This window comes from Cystoisospora suis, assembly GCF_002600585.1.
Source record: "Cystoisospora suis strain Wien I chromosome Unknown contig_3371, whole genome shotgun sequence".
NCBI classification, from domain to species: Eukaryota; Apicomplexa; class Conoidasida; order Eucoccidiorida; family Sarcocystidae; genus Cystoisospora; species Cystoisospora suis.
The window spans coordinates 1-18,920 of NW_027156166.1; the positions used below are offsets into that span (position 1 = coordinate 1).

General features: G+C 55.7%; 3 protein-coding genes across 3 annotated transcripts; 2 read left to right on the plus strand and 1 right to left on the minus strand.

Moving 5' to 3' along the window:
- Positions 1-4,248: 4,248 nt before the first annotated feature.
- Positions 4,249-4,949, plus strand: CSUI_006623 (uncharacterized protein; the record flags this gene model as incomplete). The annotated part of the gene is made up of 1 exon (XM_068066777.1): positions 4,249-4,949. The coding sequence occupies one exon, from the start codon at positions 4,249-4,251 to the stop codon at positions 4,540-4,542; it is 294 nt and encodes a 97-aa protein (XP_067921245.1). The 3' UTR covers positions 4,543-4,949.
- An 8,826-nt stretch (positions 4,950-13,775) lies between these two features.
- On the minus strand, positions 13,776-14,348 carry CSUI_006624 (uncharacterized protein; the record flags this gene model as incomplete). Its single annotated transcript, XM_068066778.1, has 1 exon — positions 13,776-14,348. A coding segment is annotated over one exon (111 nt), but the record flags the coding sequence as incomplete, so codon positions are not given.
- Positions 14,349-18,265: 3,917 nt separating this feature from the next.
- CSUI_006625 (uncharacterized protein) lies at positions 18,266-18,612 on the plus strand (the record flags this gene model as incomplete). The annotated part of the gene is made up of 1 exon (XM_068066779.1): positions 18,266-18,612. A coding segment is annotated over exon 1 (207 nt), but the record flags the coding sequence as incomplete, so codon positions are not given.
- Positions 18,613-18,920: the final 308 nt, after the last annotated feature.

The following is an 18,920-nucleotide window of genomic DNA, read 5'->3' on the forward strand; positions in this document are numbered from 1 at the left end:
GAGCACACCCGACGTATCATTCCGTATCTCGCAGAACCTCTCGGACCCATCGGCCGGAGGTTTCGATGCACGTTCGTCCTCTTCGACGGCGTGGCTCAATCCGCCCGGTAGAGCGCTGTCACGTGATCTACACCAGAAAAGATGGAAATTCACCGACAATTGTTTCTTGACGCAAGAACGTGCCGCAACGCCACTGAACACCTGCTAAAGCCAAAGTGCCGGCACTCCCTTGTGGTCACCCTGGATACATCCCCAGGCGCCAGGGTACCGCGAAGGGCGCGCAGACACGCTCCAAAGCGTCGGCGGTATGCTCGGTCATCAGATACTGACAAGGGACGGCGAAGCTTCTGAAAAGAGGTTACAAGGATTCTGAGGTCACATCACGAAGTGCCAAAGAATCGGCTCAGCCCCCGCCTGTCACTCGGGAGCCGCTGACCGACGCAAAATACACAGCCCCTGGCAGGAACGTGAAGAGACCCACTGAGCCATAGGGACACCTGACGTGGAAATGTCAATTACTCTTCTCTTTCCGGAGACAAACCTCACAGGTTCGCGGATACTCTACCCTTCTTCGGCGACAACTGTCTGAACTGTCCCGTACGCATGCAGCCCGCCGTTCCGGGGCAGCTCACCGGCGGCAGTCGCCGAACCCCACTCCGGTCTTTTTCTGTTGCCTTGCTATTGCTTTTTCCGTCTCTAATCGTGCCTACTTTCCAAAAAGAGAAAGAAATACGTGTATATCAAAGAACGAGACCGGGGAAGAAAATTCCCCGCGGCCCCGGCAACCGTCGGGCGGGGCAATGGCGTTGGCACACCAGCCACCAGTCAGAAGGAAACACACCAGTAAGATAGAAGGAAGGCACACTTTACATAGCGTATTCATCTCAAATACAACCGTGAAGTGGGAGATCGTGTTATGGCGCGTTGAGCAGCGGAGAAAAAAGGGCTGTATGCGAACGCTCGCACGGGACAGCGAGTTGCCGGGAGGCTCTCCCACCACGGGAAAATCACAGGTAGTGCAGGAAGGTGTCACGGTATGCTGTAGACTGTGAAACCAGAGTAATCCGTTTTGTATCCCTGATACCGAGTGTGGCCGTGGGGCCTCGGTCAGTTCCCCTTAAGAATGACAGGTCGGTTTCATGCGAGGAGCCTTAAAATTTGACCCGTGCTAAGCAAAAACCAGGCCGCTGGAGGTGCCGGGGCAGCGGTGCTATCCGGACGTTGAATACCGCCTGCTAGGACTACCAGGGACGTCGGTTACGAGAAGACATTCTTGTGAAACACTCTCCCGACGGTGACGGCATAGTAGGAGCACAGCGTTGGGTCAGTAGGAGCAGCCATTCCTGACCGGCTCGTAGCCCGTTAGAGCTTCTACTGTCAGCTTGGAAGTAGTGTCCAGAGCTTCTAGATTGTCAGACTGAGGTTAGTAGGGATCGCGTCCCTCCGTTCACGATCCCTATGCAGATTCAGCCTCGTGGCATGGTTCTCTGAGAAGCGACCGCACAGCGCGAGCGCCGTGCTCGTACTGGCGTACACAGTCACAACAACGTCCTGCCTCGATCGTCCGGCGGGCCGTGGTGGCTCGGGTTGTCAGGCAGGAAAAACACAAGAATGAGCGGGCCTCAGCAGCAGGATTCGAAATAACACAACTTCCGGTACGGTTGCCCCGTGAGAGCAGCCGGTAAGCCTTCTGGTCGAATACGGCTGCGTGTGCGACGGGGAGTGACAGTTGCTCCGTAACTCATCCGGTCAACTCTAACGCTCCTTGTCGTGCCCAAGACGTCAACATTGGTAGTACTGATTCGGCACGCCCACACGCCGGGAGGCGCCGAGAGAGCCGGTCGAGAGATAGTGCTGCCATGTTTTATTCGGTCCATTTTGCGAAGCCAACTCCCATCACGGGGGCCGAAGCAAGCCCGGCGGCAGCCACCTCGTCTTCGTCGAGGTTGTCGGCGCGCCCACGATGGGAGCCCCAACGACGGCTGCCATCTTATGGTGGCCTCATCCGGCGGTCGAAGCCGCGTGTACGGGGACCGGTGTCGAGACGATCGAATCTACATTCGGGGGGGCTGGTGCGGTGTGCCTCCTTTTTCACCATTGTGGCGTTGAAAGGGACGTTTACGGCGGCGGCTCGCTTCGAGCCAAGCCCAGCACCTCTGCCGGTCCGTCTGATGTCGGTCCCGTCTGGGGCTCGGGTTCCTAATTCTCTTTACGCACAGGGAGCGCTCACGGGTTGCGCAGCCTTCGCAGCCGGGCGGCCGCACGCGACGTCAGCAAACACGTTGTGATCCAGGACCACCGAGGCCCGGCGCGTGTATCGGCGGCGGGCTGTGCGTCCAGCCACTTCTTCCCGGGCGACTGCACTGTGGTGGGCTGCCCCTCTCTTTGGCTTGCTCGTCACATCCCACCACGACACAGTACTGAGTAGTGAGGGCGCCAGTTCGCACTGGGACCCTCTAAAACGACCTCTGGCTCCCTAGGTCCCAGTTGTTGCTTTCTCGTTCGTCTGTGCCGTGCAAATGTTTCAGCAGGTAAGGGAAGCTTCCACTTCAAGTCGGGAGACATACCCGACACCGCTAGATTTTTGCTAAAGATGTGGGGGACTGATGAGGCTTCAGGATATTTGGCCGCGAGCGAAGTATGGGAGAGATGCAAGGAGTCGCGTCACCCGTGGCCGTGAGAATCTCACTCTAGCGTCCTGGGGCTGGCGACACAGATTGGGTCATTGCTGTCATACCATACTCAATGACAGCCCGGCATTTCCAGTGCGTCCTCTGTAGTACCTGGTGGGTCTAGCAGCGGTGGCCACGGAAGTTCAACCGTCCTGTGTCGCTATCTGACGTCCGGACATTCCACAGACGCTCTAAGACGTGTCTGCGTGGACGCCATTCGCGGTACCCCGGCGCTTGGGGATGTGTCCGGGGCGACCACGAGGGGAGTACGGCATTGGTAGTGTTTTTGTTGCTGGCCTCGTTTTTCTTCTTTGTAGAGGCTCAAAGAAGCCACATCTTTAGCAAAAATGTAGCGGTGTCAGGTATGTCTCCCGACTTGAAGTAGAAGCTCCCCTTACCTGCTGAAACATTTGCACGGCGCAGACGTGGCTTTTTCAGCCACCTTGGGGTGTGTCCGGAAATGCGCTGTTTTTCGGGGGGGGTGAGTCCTCGCTAGGCCCGTGTCGTGGCTTATATCTGTAACCAGCTCCGGTCTATGTATATCGAGAAAATCAACATGTGCTTCTGCGGACAAAGTGAACGCCTCACCGGGCGAACCGATGAGTTTCTTGGTTGGAGAGACTCCCGCGCGGGTGGACGGGGCAACGGCCTGTGTGTGAGCTAACCGCGGCTGTACATCACACTTAGAAAAAAGGGTAGCACTGATTTGCTGACAGGTTTTTTTTCACTCGTGCTCAGAGAAAGGTATTCGTATGCAGTCGATTGAGAAGCTTCTCGCGTGCACCATACCGCACCGATACTCACATCACGATAGGACACAGTACGTCGCCCACCTCTGCCCATTTCCGCCAGAGACAACGTTCCTCGTGAGTAAGCCTTGTCGAGCCAAGCCCCTGCCTCGCCCTGTCACCTTGTATAAGACCTCTAAAAAGGCGTCCGTCGTTCCACGGTGGCAGGCGTAGGTTCCACGTCTCTCGGCAAGAGGGCCTTTCGTTACCCGGAAGGGCCCAAAAAAACTCGCTGTAGACCGTTCTCACCACCAACGCATTAAGCCAGATGTTGCATCAGTGTGTGTTTGCGTGTGAATACTTTTTCTAAGCACGACCGAAGAAGTCGGTCAACAAGCTGGCGCAGCCCTTCTACCTAGCTATGACGCACACCCGAGGTCGGCTCAGCCACATGCTGCCGGGTCAAACTGCTTGCCCCTGTTACTCCTGTCAGGATGCGCGAGTCTCCCCGACCATACCGTCAGCACATCTGGCCTTGGAATTGACACGCCCTGGTCCGTTTTCATTTGAACGCAGGGGGCGGTCCTAAAGGCGAGTTCAGACATCCTTTCAGTCCCGGGGTTCCCGGGTCAGGGCACCACTTGCTAGCGTTGAGACTCCTCATAGCGGCTCTTCCATAGATGCGAATGAACAAGTCGATCAGCAAAGCTGGTGCTGCCGTCCCAGCGAACTGTGACGCACAGACCATGGGCGGTCCCGCGACACGCCGGCCTACGAGATTGCCTCTCCCGTAAGTCCTAATTTTTTTAATACTGGAGAAAAAATCGAGAGCCGAACACATGCATAGCATGACAACGGAAGAGAAAGAGCAGTCCTCTGCGGGGCTGGCTTCCCCCGTGCTCAAGCTGCGAATGTACGGCTGCGAGCTGCGCCCGAACCAGCGACACTTGAATATTTCTTTTCTCACTTTCCGCCTTTCCCGAGAGAGTACAAACCGCTATTTCTTCGACGCCGGAATGAGAAGTTTACCTCACTGTCAGAGGGAACTCAGCAAATGTGGCTGGACCCCGAGGCACAGTCTGGTTGCGCCTCCCGGTCCGCAACGGCCGCCTCGAGTTAAGAGGCTGAGCTCTCAGTCCTAGGTCTCTACTGCAGTCGTCAGGACAGATCGAGACACGACTTATCACACTCGCCCCCTTCCAGGATGTTGATTTCACAACAGACTCTCACCGGCAGCCCCGCTGTCGCGCGGAGTGACTGCCTCAGTCTGAGTATCGTGGAGTTGTGGCCCAGGTCCTCTCTTCTTTCACTCCTCTGACGGCACGTGTACCGCCACGCCACGGGCGCAACTGGGCTCGCCGGCGGCAAGGGATGACTCTGGGGGTATGGTCATAGCTGTACGGGGGGGTTATTTGCAGCGCCTGATCCAGGGTCTCTTTCGCTAAGCGGAGTCGGCGTCATTATCCTTCTGCATCAGTCCCCTCTCTAATGGTATCCCGCAGGACTGGCGTTGCTGTCATACGATACTCTATGAAAGCCCGGTGTTTCCCAGTACTTTCTTGTATTACCCGGTGGCTTAGCAGTGGTGGCCAGGAATGTGTGGAGTGTGCTATGTAGGTTGACTTCCCTGTGTTGCCCTACTGTTGTATTTTCGTCATGAGTGCGCCATGTAAACTGAGCTCCCTTTGTGCTATCTTACTGGCGTGTTGGGTACGGAGGGAGGTTGAATATGCCTACGGCGCGCCGGGACCCCCGGCCGCACGCCGGCAGCCGCAGGGGACACGCTGCCGTTTGCAGGGGGAATCTTTTTTTCCCGGGCTCGTTTCTTGGGTTGTATATGCATTTCTTCCTCTTTTTTGATTCAAAAGACAATCAGGAAAACAATAAAAAAGGAGCGGAAAATCAAAGACCGGAGCGGCGGCTAAAAACTGCTGCCGTTGCGCTGCTCCCGGGGCAGCGGGGTGCATGCCAACCGGACCGTTCAGAGAGTTATCTCCGGAGAGCAGAGTTTTCCAGGAACTTTGCAGGCTCTCTCGGAAAAGAAAAGAAAGTCTCTTATGTTCTTCGTTCCAACTGTTCCGCTGGTTCGACGATTCTATTCGATTTCCACGGCCATCGTGAGACCGCCCTGTATGGTTGCCGTCGGTCAGTGGGCGCCAAGTGGAGTGTGGAAGGGAAAACGTGTCTCCGGCACTTTGTGATGTGATTTTGGGCGTTGCTTCGTCTTTTAGTTTGGACGTGCAACCGTCATTTGCCGATATCTGACCACCGTGCACTGCACCCACGCTTTGGAGCGTGTCTGTGTGAACGTCGGCCGCGGTGTCCCGGGGCTTAGGAATGTGTCCGGGGTGACCAGGAAGAGATTTCGGCACTTCGGGATAGTGCTTCAGCAGGTAATTGGTGCGTTTGCGATGCTGGTTGCTTTACGGGGTTATGGTTGGTGAATTTGGATCTTTTTCTGAGTAAATACTTGACCGCGTGCCTGTAGCGGGATCGCGGCCCGCCGCTGAATGGGTCGGCCATGCGCTCAGGCCCTCGGCAGATGGCCCCGAGAGGTTCTGCAGGTTACCGGAGGTTAGGAGACGTGGACTATGAGCTGTGGCGAGTGGTTTGGGGTCTTGTCCCACATTTTGAATGTGTGCGGAGGCGTGGGGATTCCCTCCAGAGCGGGATTTCGACAGACCCGTAGGGATGCCTCTTCATAGTTGAACTCAGTGGTGTGTTCGAAGCCGTGAGTTCCAGGAACTCGGTCTGAATTCGTCATCAATCTCATCACCGCACCGTCAGTGGAAGTGTGAAGCGTGTCGCTCGCTCAGAAGGTCCTACGCGGGGCGAGAGATATCGCGGAACAGCCTGTGGGTAAACCCCACCACGGGCTGTACGCCACAGGTAGGCAGGAGAATAGCGTTAGCGGTGCAGGCGGACTCTTGCGCTTGTATCTAAAGAATAGGGGACGGCAATCCTATTTGTGACAGTTACAGTGGGGTACGAGAAAGCTGCGAGGTGCGTCAAGGAAACACGAGGCACTGGTGCGGTCTTAACGTAGAAGGTAAGTCCACGGCAAAGCTGGGGTCCCGACCATACTCAGGCGCTGGCTTTCTAGCTGTATCTCTTGGCTGACTGTCTTCTCGTAGTGGAAGCTTTAGGACGTCCTCAGCACACCTGCGAGGCAAGTAAGACCCGGTGCGTTGCTGTGCAGGCCTGTGCCATGCGGCTCCTTGCTTTCCCGTGTCTGCTCCGGCACTGAGGATGGGGGGTCTAGAATACGTGAAGGTTTTACTAACCTCCTGGGAGACAATTCGGAGGCTCTCCGGGAGCGTGTTTCTACGCGTCACACGCGAGTCATCCGCGCACTCCCGCACTCGAAAGGAGACAGGCGCGACTTTGTGAAGGAACCGTGCTATCTTTGAGACGTCCCCTAGCGGCTCGCTGGCTGGGATGTTGGCACTTTGAAGGTGTGGAAAGAGATTACGTCGGATTACCGACTTGGTGGGTATGCGCAGGCGACTGTGGACTGTGTCCCAATCATCCTGGCCAAGATAGATTGACTGGCTGTGTCCACTCCCACACTCTGAGATCTGTCCGCGGGCTGCCCGTCAGGTATGTGAACCAACTGTGACCTTCGTGACACTTTCCGATGTCGGTGGAGTGCAGCAGGCGCGACTGACAGTTTTAGAGTGCCTCCGTGTCACAGTCGATGAGCCTGAGGACGACAGTAAACCCGTGGCCAGCTTTATCCGCTTGCATTGAGAACGCCTTCTGGTGGGACAGTCTCCCGCCGGGGACCGCGGGGACTGGACAGTTAAGGAACGGGAAGCGACAGAGGAGAGGTAGCGCAGTAGAGCCGGCCGCTTCAGCCTGGATCTGAGGGAGTTAGGCGTAAGTGGTGTTACAGTTATGATTCCAGTAACTATTTTTCCTCAGCTACGAGCGCAGGAGTCGATTCACGGCGCTAACACTACTGCCCTGGCTAACTGTGACGTACAGCCCGTGGCAGGTTCATTGACAGGCTGTTCCGCGAAGCTCCTCGCCTCGCCTAGACCCTTCTGAGCGAACGACACGCCTCACACGTTCTCTGATGATTCTTCAGTTCAACGGATAACTGTTTCCGATCGAGTTCCATGCAGTGGGGTACCACGAATGATATCCGCACAGACACGTCCCAAACCGTCTGTGCGATGCACCGTCGTCAGATATCAGCTAAGAACCGTTACACGTTCAGCCAAGAGTCACAGCAGCTCCCGGCATTACCTCAGGAAAGGCCGGAGAGCCGTTTCCCTTCCACACTCCACTTGGCGTCGACTGACCGACACCAACCATATAGGGTGGTCTCACGCTAAAACAGAAAAAAAGAAGAAATACATACGTCGCTCAAGAAATGATCCCGGGAAAAAGAGTTCCCCCCGGCCCTGCCAACCTCCGGGTGTCCCCTGCGGCCGCCGGCGTGCGGCCGGGGGGTCCGGCGCGCCGTAGGCAAACTCTACCCCCGTCGGTACGCAAGATGCCAGTAAGATAGCATAAAGAAAGCTCAGTTTACATAGCGCACTCTTAACAAAAGTACAACAGTTAGACCTCACAAGGAACTCAACTTACATAGCACATTCCAGGCCACCACGGCTAAGCCACCGGGTCATGCAAGTAAGACTGGGGAACACGGACATAGAGTGTCGTGTGACATGGAGGTTCCACGAGGACGAATAGACCAAAGCTTTTGCTCAGTTCTTTTTCTCCCTGCATTTCTCCCAAACTGAACAATTCTGACACGTGTGAAGCCATTGTTGGGGGTCGTTCATGGGGGACGGTTCCCCGTAGAACAGTCGAAGGATGGGGGACTAAGGACCGTAGTTACAGTTTGCAAAGCGCAAGGTGACGCTGCGCCCCACGCGTCTACAACAATATGTGCATTTCAATCCTGAGCTGGCGTACGTACAAGCACTAAGTAGGGTGGAAAGCATATCGGGCACGAAACAGGCTACGTGCGGTTGGTTTCCCGGGGGTGCTTTTTCCGGTGTTGCGTTACGTTTGTGTCCGTTCAAACCAGTCGCGGATGGCGAGCTGAAGTGGCTCACTACGTACAGCTAGCTACCCTAGCCTATAGTCCAGCTAGCTAGCCTGTCGTTAGTCATGACGAGCTAGCAGCTAGCCAGCTGGCCACTTACCAGCCGGCAGTAGCCCCGGCCCGATACCAGAAGGGGGGCGCAGGCAGAGACTGCGGCCGTGGCGGAGTGTTGGGTTGTCACAAGTTAGGGCGTGCCTGCATACGACTACTCGTCTGACGGCAAGCGGTAGCGGAGAAGTCGTCTGAAATCAGCAGGACACTACTTCCTAACTGTGGCGTACACCGTGTGCTTCACCCCACCGGCTGTTTCACGAGATTCCTCTCTCGTGCAGTGGTCCTTCTAACTACAGACCTTCGATTGCACTGGCGCGACGTTTCACTGCTTCACGGCCGGTTTGTCCCGGGCCCTTGTAACTGTGAAACACAATAAACCACTTGAGTTCCAGGTTCGTAGCCACGGCACGGCTGCGTGACAACTCTACTCTACCGAGGGCTAATACCTAAGCACACCTGGAAATCCAAATGTAAGGACCACTGGCGGACGCACCACACACGTTCTGCAGTCGTCCCCCACCTAAGCGTCTGAGAGTGTCATCACCTTCCACCTAAGTAACCACACACACACCACACCTCGAGAAGTTGAATGGAAGATATCAACTCGCACACGCGCCCTCAAGCATCGCCGAAAGCAAGTCTGCATTGTGAGAAGATAAAAGGAAAAATCAGCTTTCAAGCACCTTCCTCAACGTCGGGGATCTTGACCCTGACACACATTCGAAAGTTGAAAGGCAAAGTCCCCTGACAAAAATATCTCTCGTCGGGAATCTCAGCGCCGACACATTTCCAGAAGTTATAAGGTAAGTCAACTCACAAACATATCTCTCAACGTTGAAAATCCCAATCTTGACACGCGTGTAGACGTCCAAATTCAAAGTTGATACTCAAATATATCTCTCAAAATTGCAACATGGACACACGTCCAGAAGTTGGGATGTAAAGTTAAGACTCGAAGATATCTCTCAATGTCGGAGCTTTCCACCCCGACACACGTCCAGAGGTTGAAAGATAAAGTCCCCGCACAAACAAATCGCCCGCCGTCCGAGAATCGCAACCCCGACACACGTCTAGAAGTTATAAAGGGTGAAGACAGCGCTCGCACGCGCCCTACGCGTTTGAGAAGCTCTAGCCTAGTAACCTTCGAGGAGATAAACAGACTTTCCGTTTAAGGACACGTCCCCAAGCGTCGGAACCATCCCACGTAACGTACTACACGAAGTTCAGCGGTCAGAACGTCTCTCGGACGCACCTCTCAGCGTCCGGATACTCAACTATTGTATGTGTCGCGAAGGACCAGGAACAGATTCACACCCGAACGCATCCCTAAGCGTCGGGAACTTCTAATCTAGCACACGTCGAAAGGTTCGAAGACAACACCAACTACCGAAGGCATCCCCAAGCGCGGGGAAGCCTAACTCCCACTCCGGCTGCGAAGTTCCGAGGTTTGGTCGACTCCCGAAAGCATCTCCAAGCGTCGAGAAAGTCGAACCGAACACGCTTCCCGAAGTTCCAACGTGAGTCAACCTCCGAACGCATCACCGAGCGTCGGAAACTTAGGACTGAACTCCCGTCGATAGGTCAGAGGTAATCCCCAACTCCCGCACACGTCTCCCCGCGTCGGGAAGTTTGCTTAGACCTGTTCGGAGTTGACTCTCGATTTCAGATAGCTCAACACCACCGGCTCATGTGATTGATTAGAGCCGAAGGTGTTGACCTATCCCGCCTTGAGGGGGTTCGGGAGAGATGTGAGACCAGGGCTTTGGCAAGCGTGTTGGCTGTGACCAAAGGGCGAGGTGTTCAGGATTCATGACACTTTATCGCGCGTTCGATATTCGCGTTGGCTTACAACAAGGAAGGCCGCTCGATTCTTATCACTTCAGGATGTGTTGGGAAATGACTTGATCTTCCGACGAGAGCGAGTGTGTTGGGAGCGACAAACGGAGAGGGAGGTATGTTTTTCTCAACGCGTTGGAGATGTGCTGGTGAACGTGCCATCCCATTTAACGGGGTGAGGTCCTCACTAGGCCGCGCGCCGGTTCTTTTTCTGGTGAGGCGAGGGCATGTGGAGTGTTTCACGCTATGAAAAATTGAACCTGAATCGCCACGGATTTACGGGCCACCTCAGGAGGCGAAACGATGAGTCCCACTACCGCACGAGAGAGGGAATCTCGTGGGACAGCCTGTGTGACTCGACCAAATGCGCGCTGTTCGTCACAGTTACAAAGGAGGAGAGCCTCAGTTAGGTGACCAGCTCCTTCGGTCTTGCTTGGAGAAAGGGTTCACACGCAAGCACACTCTATACGGTGACAGGGCGTGGGCTGACATTCAGCAGAGGTGCCGCTGAACAAGAGGCGAGGTTGCGGCGCACAGCTCGGCACAAAATGCATACATGCTATGCGGGTCGCAGGATTGCACCAATTGACATTGGTTCCAACAGCGGGGTACCAGGTCCCGATATCGATACCTCGTTTTGGCAAGAGGAGTCTCCCCGTACAGGCTGTAAGGCTCTAGCGAGATACATCCGCCGCCAGTCCAGAAGCGCAGCGGTCAGAGACCATGTGAGAGCAAACTAGCACGGGTGCCTCTTGCCCGTAAACCTCAGGACTCCGAGACAGCGCCGCACTCGCACGGGCGAGTGTGTGGGTTGGCCGTGCGGTCGTCCTGTGGGCAAGAGGAAATGCGAAGCAAGCCAAGGAACTTCCGTTGCCCTGCAGCTCCTCTTCTGATAGCCCCCGAGAGAGTGGCAGCATCGCAGCCCTCCCTCAGTTTGGCATCAGCAAGAAGGAAGGACGGCAAGGTGTAAGGGAGTGGTGACGTACTGCGCTTCTTGCAGGCGCCTGCGGTCTGCAGGCGCTTTGGTGATTCAGCCGACAACGGTTGCGTCGATGCCTCTTTGCAGCGCTCGAAACAGCAGGAATGCCTATCTTCCTTGCGCCGAGGTGGTACGGCTCCTCGGCATTCCAGAGTGTGAGAGCGAAGGCACCGACAGATTCGCTTCGGCGGGCGTAGAGCAGGAATCCTCGGGGCGAGGCGTGGTAGGACGTAGGGTGACGCGCTGAGGGTCGGGAAGCAGAAGTGTTATACCAGGGCGTAACAATTCTCGCTCCAGCATGACGTGAGTGGACGTAACACTGCGATTGGCCGCCTATTGCGGATTACGCGAAGGTTGTTTCGAAAAAAGATGTGTTTTAGAGTGGCCTGCAATAGGATGACTCCTTAATCGTTAACTGGCGGGGTGCCCGGGGAGTTTCAGATGAACGGAGTTATTATCTCCAAGAAGGTTGCTTCTCTTTCCTTCGGGAAACGATGACGGACCACGGACAAACACTGCAGCGCAGGAAATTTCATTCTTGGGAGCCTTCGCCTTCCCCAAAGACCTCGGTAGCTACTACGAAACGCGCTGTCCACCGCGCTCCCACCGGCGGCAGTCTTCACACGTTGTCTCGCGCCTTCTCCGTTTTCTCCCTTTCTCGTCCTTCAGTCTTACAGTTTGTTCAAGAGAAGGACGAAAATAAAGTACACGTATGTTGCGGTAAAAAGAAAACACTTGGACCCAGCAATCGCGCGGATCGTGGGTTCCGAGGCGCAGCGTGGAACACTTTGGAGTTTCCCTGCTTTTGCCTCGTATCACTACTCCACTCCCCTCGAGACACGACATACTGGGAAAGTTTTTCGCTTCTCTAGCGCGAAATTCAGAACGGACTAGCTGACGGGTCTCTCGAGCGCACTCCGCGACCAGATACGATTGCCGTCTGTCTCACTTGCGACGCGTTACTAAGCAATACAAAACCCTGTTCCGTGCGGTGTAGTGTTGCTTTTATTCGTGATACAGGCCTCGGTGTTCCACTCGATAGTCAACTCTCCCGATGTGTATTCATCATTTGCAGTGATTGCCTGAAACCTCATGGGACGTGCGCCAGACAAAGCTGTTCTTCGAAGACGCGGAGTGGCGTGGTCTGATGTCCGATTTAGAGATATAGGCGCCACAATCTGCGATGGACATCAGTGCGCCATGGTGCCGTGTGCGCTTAGAAAGTAAGGCTCAAGGACAGGGAACGATGCCACAGAGGCCGCGTTCGCGTGCTCGTCTGTGAGCAGGCATATGACGACAGCGGCTGGACACAGTGACGACGCGAGTGCGGGGGGCCGGCAGCACTAGGTAAACGCGTCGAATGACGGTTCGGCGCACCGAGTCTGTTCTCTCTAGCGCTGCACTGTTGCAGAGTCTCACGACGCCCCGCGGCCACTCGCGACTGGACACGGATTCTGAAACTCACCTGGCGTCTCCGAGCAGAGGGCACCCAAGCAGTCTGTGTCATCCAGCGTCACAGGTAGACAACACTGGCGGCGAGGCTGGATATTTCTGAATACAGCTGGCGGCACGCAGTCCCGCCGGCACTGGTGCTGGTACAGACCGCAGAGCTCGGTTTCGCCTTCGTCTAGGAAGCAGTGTAATGCCAGGCTCTTTCTGCCCAGCTTGTGAGGATGAACTAAATGTGCCCTGTCTTGCCCCACGTTGCGGCGCCGTCCCTCCCACAGTCTCTGACGCAGAAGAAGCACTTGGGAGGACTAGCGGAATACCCGGGGCCCTGGTGCGCGCTTTTTCATGAGATTTAGGAGCGTACGACTCCAGTGGTGCGCGGTGCTTAGCTCAGCGGATTGCTGTAACTTGCAAACACGCAGGCAATCGCGGACAGGGCGCTACGCGGATAGCGTGGTGCTTACGAAAAGAGGTGTAACGGCTTTTTCCTTCTGCTAGGTGGTAGGCTCTGCTTGTATTTCAGGTTGGGGGTCTCTGATATGCGGATGAGGTGGTGTGCACGGGTCAGCGCGACTGTGCAGCGCCGGTTTCTGCCTGCGAATGACGGCCCTTCCGAGCTGGGCTGAGGCAGAGCGCCGCCCATGTGTCCTAACACTCGGCTCGCAGGAGGTGAGGACTACGAGCCAACGTGTTCTGAAGTGTCACAATTAGCATTCTCGTAACTATGCTTATGTAGCTACAAGTACAGGAGTCGGTTCGCGGCGCTAACACTACTCTGCTGCCTAACTGTGACTTACAGCCCGTGGCGGGTTCATCCAGAGGCTGACCCACGAGACTCCGCGCCTCGCGTAGACCCTTCTGAGCGGACGGCACGCCTCACACGTTCTCTGAGGATTCTTCAGTTCAACGCGTAACTGTTTCCCGGCTGAGTTCCGTGCATGGGGACTCTCGTATACACCACAGGGTTCACCAACGAAGAGCCATTCATATGGCTCCGTCGGAGTTCCGCTATCGAACCACTTACAACGCCTTCGCACTTTCTAAAAAGGTGGAACAGGCAGGCCCCCTCTCGAAAGAATCACGGCACCTTTGCACACCTCGGAAACCCACTCAACAGTACGCCGCAGTACCGCTACTGGCGCACAGTCAAGTATTTACCCGAGAAAAAATCGAAATTCACCCGGCATAACCCCTTGATGCAACGAAACGTCGAACAACGCACGGACCACCGGCTCCAGCACTATCCCGAGGTGCCGGAATTCCTTCGTGGCCGCCTCAGATACACCCCTAGGTACCGCGAAGGACGTACACGGAGAGACATCCCAAAGTGTCTGTGGAATGCCTACTCGTCAAATAACGACGACGGGCGGCCAAGCGTCGAAGAACGGCTCACAAGGATTCGTAGAAGCACTTCAACAGGTGCCGAAGAAACGTTCCCAGCACCCCTCCTGTCCCTGGATCACCACTGACCGACGTCAACCCTACAGGGCGACCTCACACCGGCCGTGGAAATCGAAGGAAACCATGGAACCAGAGGAAGAGTTGCAACGGAAAACGTGAAGACTCTCTCTTCTCTCTGCAAAAGAGAGCCCACAAAGATCTTCAAACTCTTCTTCTCCCTGGAGACAATTCGCTGGACCGTTCGGTTCGCATGCGGTCTGCTGCTCCGGGATCAGCGCACCGGCGGCAGTCTCCAGTCGCCGCTCCGATCTTTTTATTTCCTCTCCCTTATTCTTTTTTCTTTTTCCGGTTGTGCTCTAAATCAGAAAAGAGGAACAAATACATATATAGGTTAAGAAGAGATCCCGGGGAAAAGAGTTTCCCCCGGCCCTGCCAACCGCCGGGTGTCCCGCGCGGCCGCCGGCGTCCGGCTGGGCGGCCCGGTGCTCCCTAGGCAAACACAACCCCCGTCGGTACGCAGGATTCCAGTATGGTAGCATAAAGAAAGCTCAGTTTACATAGCACACTCATCACAAAAGTACAACAGCTGTAACACAGGAAGTCACCTCACATAGCACATTCCTGGCCACCACTGCTAAGCCACCGGGTCATGGAAGTAAGCACTGGGAAACACGGGCTGTCATAGAGTTTCGTATGACACGTCCACTGACGGTGCGGTGATGAGATTGATGACATTTTCAGATCGAGTTCCTGGAACTCACGGCTTCGAACACACCACTGAGTTCAACTATGAAGAGGCATCCCTACGGGTATGTTGAAACCCCCCTCTTGGGGGAATCCCCACGCCTCCTCACACATCCAGAAGTGGGACAAGACCCCAAACCACTCCCCACAGCTCATAATCCACGTCTCCTAACCTCCAGTAACCTGCAGAACCTCTCGGGGCGATCTGCCGAAAGCCTGGGCGCATGGCCGATCCATTCAGCGCGGGTCGCAATCCCGACATGTAGTGTCGTGACTACCGGGGAAAGACTGGAGGACCCAATCCACGTGTGTGACGGCGCTGTGAGGACGCACCGAAGCGTGTACCGTCGTGGCGGCAAAGGCGAGGTCCTCGCCGAGCAGTCTTCGGCTGCCGAGATCGAAGGCTGAACGTCGTTGTCAGGAAACGCGTAACCCACGCGGGGCTCGCACGCGTACGCAGCACCATACAGGCACGTCTAATCTGTGGAGGTTTCGTCGCGGCTGGGTGTGCGCCGTGGGTCTGGCGTCTGGAATGAAATGGGCTGTCCTTAAAGGAGATAGAGAAACGTAGGGGCGAAAAGAAGAGCGCGGCTTCGACGGAGCGTAGCTGCGCGGTTCCCGGCGTCGCAGGGTCGGGGCGTCCCGGATTTTTAGAAATGCTTCGTTCTTTTCTGGCCATTGCAGTTTCGTTTCCGCGAGGACGCGCACCTCTTTTGTTTGCCCCTTTTGATCTCCCTGTAGTTTCTGGCAGTGTGGTCCGAGAATGTGAAGCCCGCCTATGGGAGAAATGAGCTGACGGTCTGCGAGTCGCGTCCCCGATTTAGAGTGACCGGGGTCTCACTCACATTCCACGATCTATTCCCGCCGGCCGGCCGCCCGCGACTGTTACCACGAGAGAAGCGACTTTGGTCGCGGGCGAAGGCACGGGTGCACTTGGCACAACCGGTTTTCTAGTCGAGCAAAACGACACTGCTTGTCCCGATTCTAACAGATTCGTGGCTGAGGGGACGCTTGCACCATGCTCTTTGATACACAACGAAACAGCTACGCCGGATCATTTGTTCAGGCTGTGAGGACCGGCCCCGCAGGTGCTACATGCACTAGGCATCCCTCGTCAGGCTGCCGCACAGCGGTATGCGAACGAGGGGGAAAATTGGTGGGCAACACAGCAACTCCCGGCTGGATGCTGCAGGCGCCGCAGCTCCATCCTGCGCGACTGGCGCCACCTGTGTGAACAGGGCACATCACAAGCGGTCGTTTCAACCCCGCGTGGCGCATCCATGGGCACGACTGATCTCCCCCAAACGGCCGACCCGGCCCCCCGTGACGCAACGACGGACAAGACCGATTCCTGTCCTTACATAGCACCATCAACGTGTGAGACTTGGCTTCATGTTCTCTGTTACTGAAACATTCAGTGTACGGCAGAACACGACGTTCATTAGCATGGAAGCTGCAGGTGTTGCCGACACGTTTGTTGTGATACTATCTGTTTTCTTGGGCCATCGCGAGGCAACAAAATTGAAATAAGGTGGCTTGGAGTGCCACGCCGGTGACGTTGTGCCTTCAGCTTTCAAGCCTGGTACTACAGTGGTGAGGTTAGGGACAGTAAGCCGGCTGGCCCTGCATTCGATTCCTGCCCGTGCCGCAGTGTCCCGCCAGGGACTGGTATCATCAGGTGCTCCTGACCAAGGCGTCCCGGGTACGAATCCCAGCGAAATGCCGGCCTGACCGGACAGCACCTGGAGGGGGGACCGACCGGAGGCCAGCATAGACAGGCCTCCGTAAGCATAAAAAAAGAGAGCGAAAAATGAAGAATGAATGAAATCAAGGAACGGCGAAGCCGTTGAGAGAGCAAAGCGGAAGAGCAGGTGCGGGGTGATGTGGGGAGCTGTGGGAAACACGCAAGCCCACGGGTCCCGAAGATGAACTGAATCCCAGAAGAGCATCCCCGAAGTACTCCCCTGTGGCACTCCGAGGCAGGGGCGCCAGCGGGGGCTGACAGCCGCTCGGAGAAGAGAACGGTCAGTCAGGGCACTCATTCCTAGTCCCAGCAGAAAAACGACAGCGAATTTTCTCGGGAGTTACTGTTCCTGTTGCCCAGTAGTACGGTCTTGGGTTTGTGGACATTACCAACCTATTTTTTCTTTTTTCTTCCGTTGGTTGCATGCCTTTTCCAAAGACAATGTTACATTGATCTCTATACCTGAGGGCTTGTCCGCTCATACGCCTCCGGAGTGAGGGTCTAGGGTTGCCCGTAGTGGCATGGTACCTTCGCACTTCCGGCCTGCCACAGGTCATCATTTTGCGGTCTTGTTCAGCACTGTGGAGGTGCTGGGGTGAGGGTCACGGTACGGCAGCACCTGGGATCTGCTGTAGGTTTGCGGCAACCTCCAGTGAACAACGCATTGGGGCGCGGGGGCGCTGTCTATTCACGTGAACCAGACGAGCAACAGGCTGGACACATGCTGTTCGTTCTGTGTTCGGATGTGAACCCTGCGAATGCACGAACTCTCTGTGCGGATAAGACTACCTGTGAACAGGCGACGAGGGAACCTCGCGGTGTTCCTTTCTGACTGTTCTGATAGTGGAACCATTCTCTAGGGGCCGATCAAGAGAACCATCGGACGCATAAACCTTTGAGCCTGACCTTTCAATGCTGTATTTGTGACAGAGTAGCTCGCATGTGGCTGCAGGGCAACTGTCGCGTCACAATTTCATTATATGCCTATCCAGTTGTCTCTCTATGACCGTACGAAGCAACTTATGTACTATTCTTCGCAACTGTGACGTACAGCTCCGGTTTACCTCACCTAAAGGTTGTTCCACATACATACCCCGTTGTCGTGTCAGTCGATCGCCTAGCAAGCAGCACGATTCCTTTTTGCTCTTGACACCTCCGCAAACTTGTAGTCGGTCCAGCTGCCAGTATTTCGGCGAATTTGAAGCGCACTCCGCCACACGGAAGTTTGCAGACTGCCGGCCGCTCACTGACCAGGCACTTCCAAACTACCGCACAGGAACCCTCCGGAAGTGCCAGGATACACGGGCTAACCACTCCCGCACGCCATCCGTGTCCATGAATACCCGTGCGAGTCTCTTCGGGCCTCGGCGTCCTCCGGTGTCTTCGATGCCCCAGAAGTGTCGAGACGCAACACACGGACGGCAGTGGCACTGTTCGGAGGTGTGGGACTTCCCCATGTCGATCGCCCGAGCACATTCCCAAGTGTTCAGGCCAGGTTTTTCAACCTTGATTACCAAGGGTTCCCTTTCCTACAAAGGTTCACGAGCTGTTTTCCGAAGTATCGCCGCACAAACGGAACGGATCGCTGGGTGGCATATGTAATTGTTGTCCCATGAAACTCCCACGTACCAAGTGAATACTGAATGATGCGTGTCGAGCTTAGTCCCGGTAACAGAGAACACCCGGCGGGTTGCGGGGTTTGCAGAGAATTGTTTTTCCTTTCTCTTTTCGTGTAGTATGCTAACCACATCTGGAGAAGGCAACAAGGGAGAAGAAAAAAAAAGAACGGAGCGGCGGGTGGAGAGCCTGGCCGGTGAGCTGCCCCGGGGCCGCTCGCTGCACTCGCACGAGGGGTTCAGGCAATTGCCTTGGCGAGCCAAAAAGTGTTTTTTCTTGGTTTTGGTATGCATGTTGATGTCAAAAGCCTTTTTTTACTTTTCCCGGTGTGGTGTTTTTGACTTCCGAAGTCATTTCTGATTTCGCGCGGCCGGTATCTAGGCTGTCTGTCGGTCATTCTTGCCATGCGGTAAACTGACTGGCACCGGGATTCCAAGGCCTTTCCGACTATTTCGTAATGTGATCCAGTCGATGCTTTGTGTCTTTTGTTGATTCTGCCTTCGTTGGCGACGGTTCGCGCCGCAGACGCATTGGGGCGTGTCTTCGTGGACCAGTTCTGTGGTGCTCTGGCGCTTGGGGATCTGCCCGGGAGGCCCACGGTGAAGGTCTGGCACTTTAGGGGAGTGCTATAGCCGGC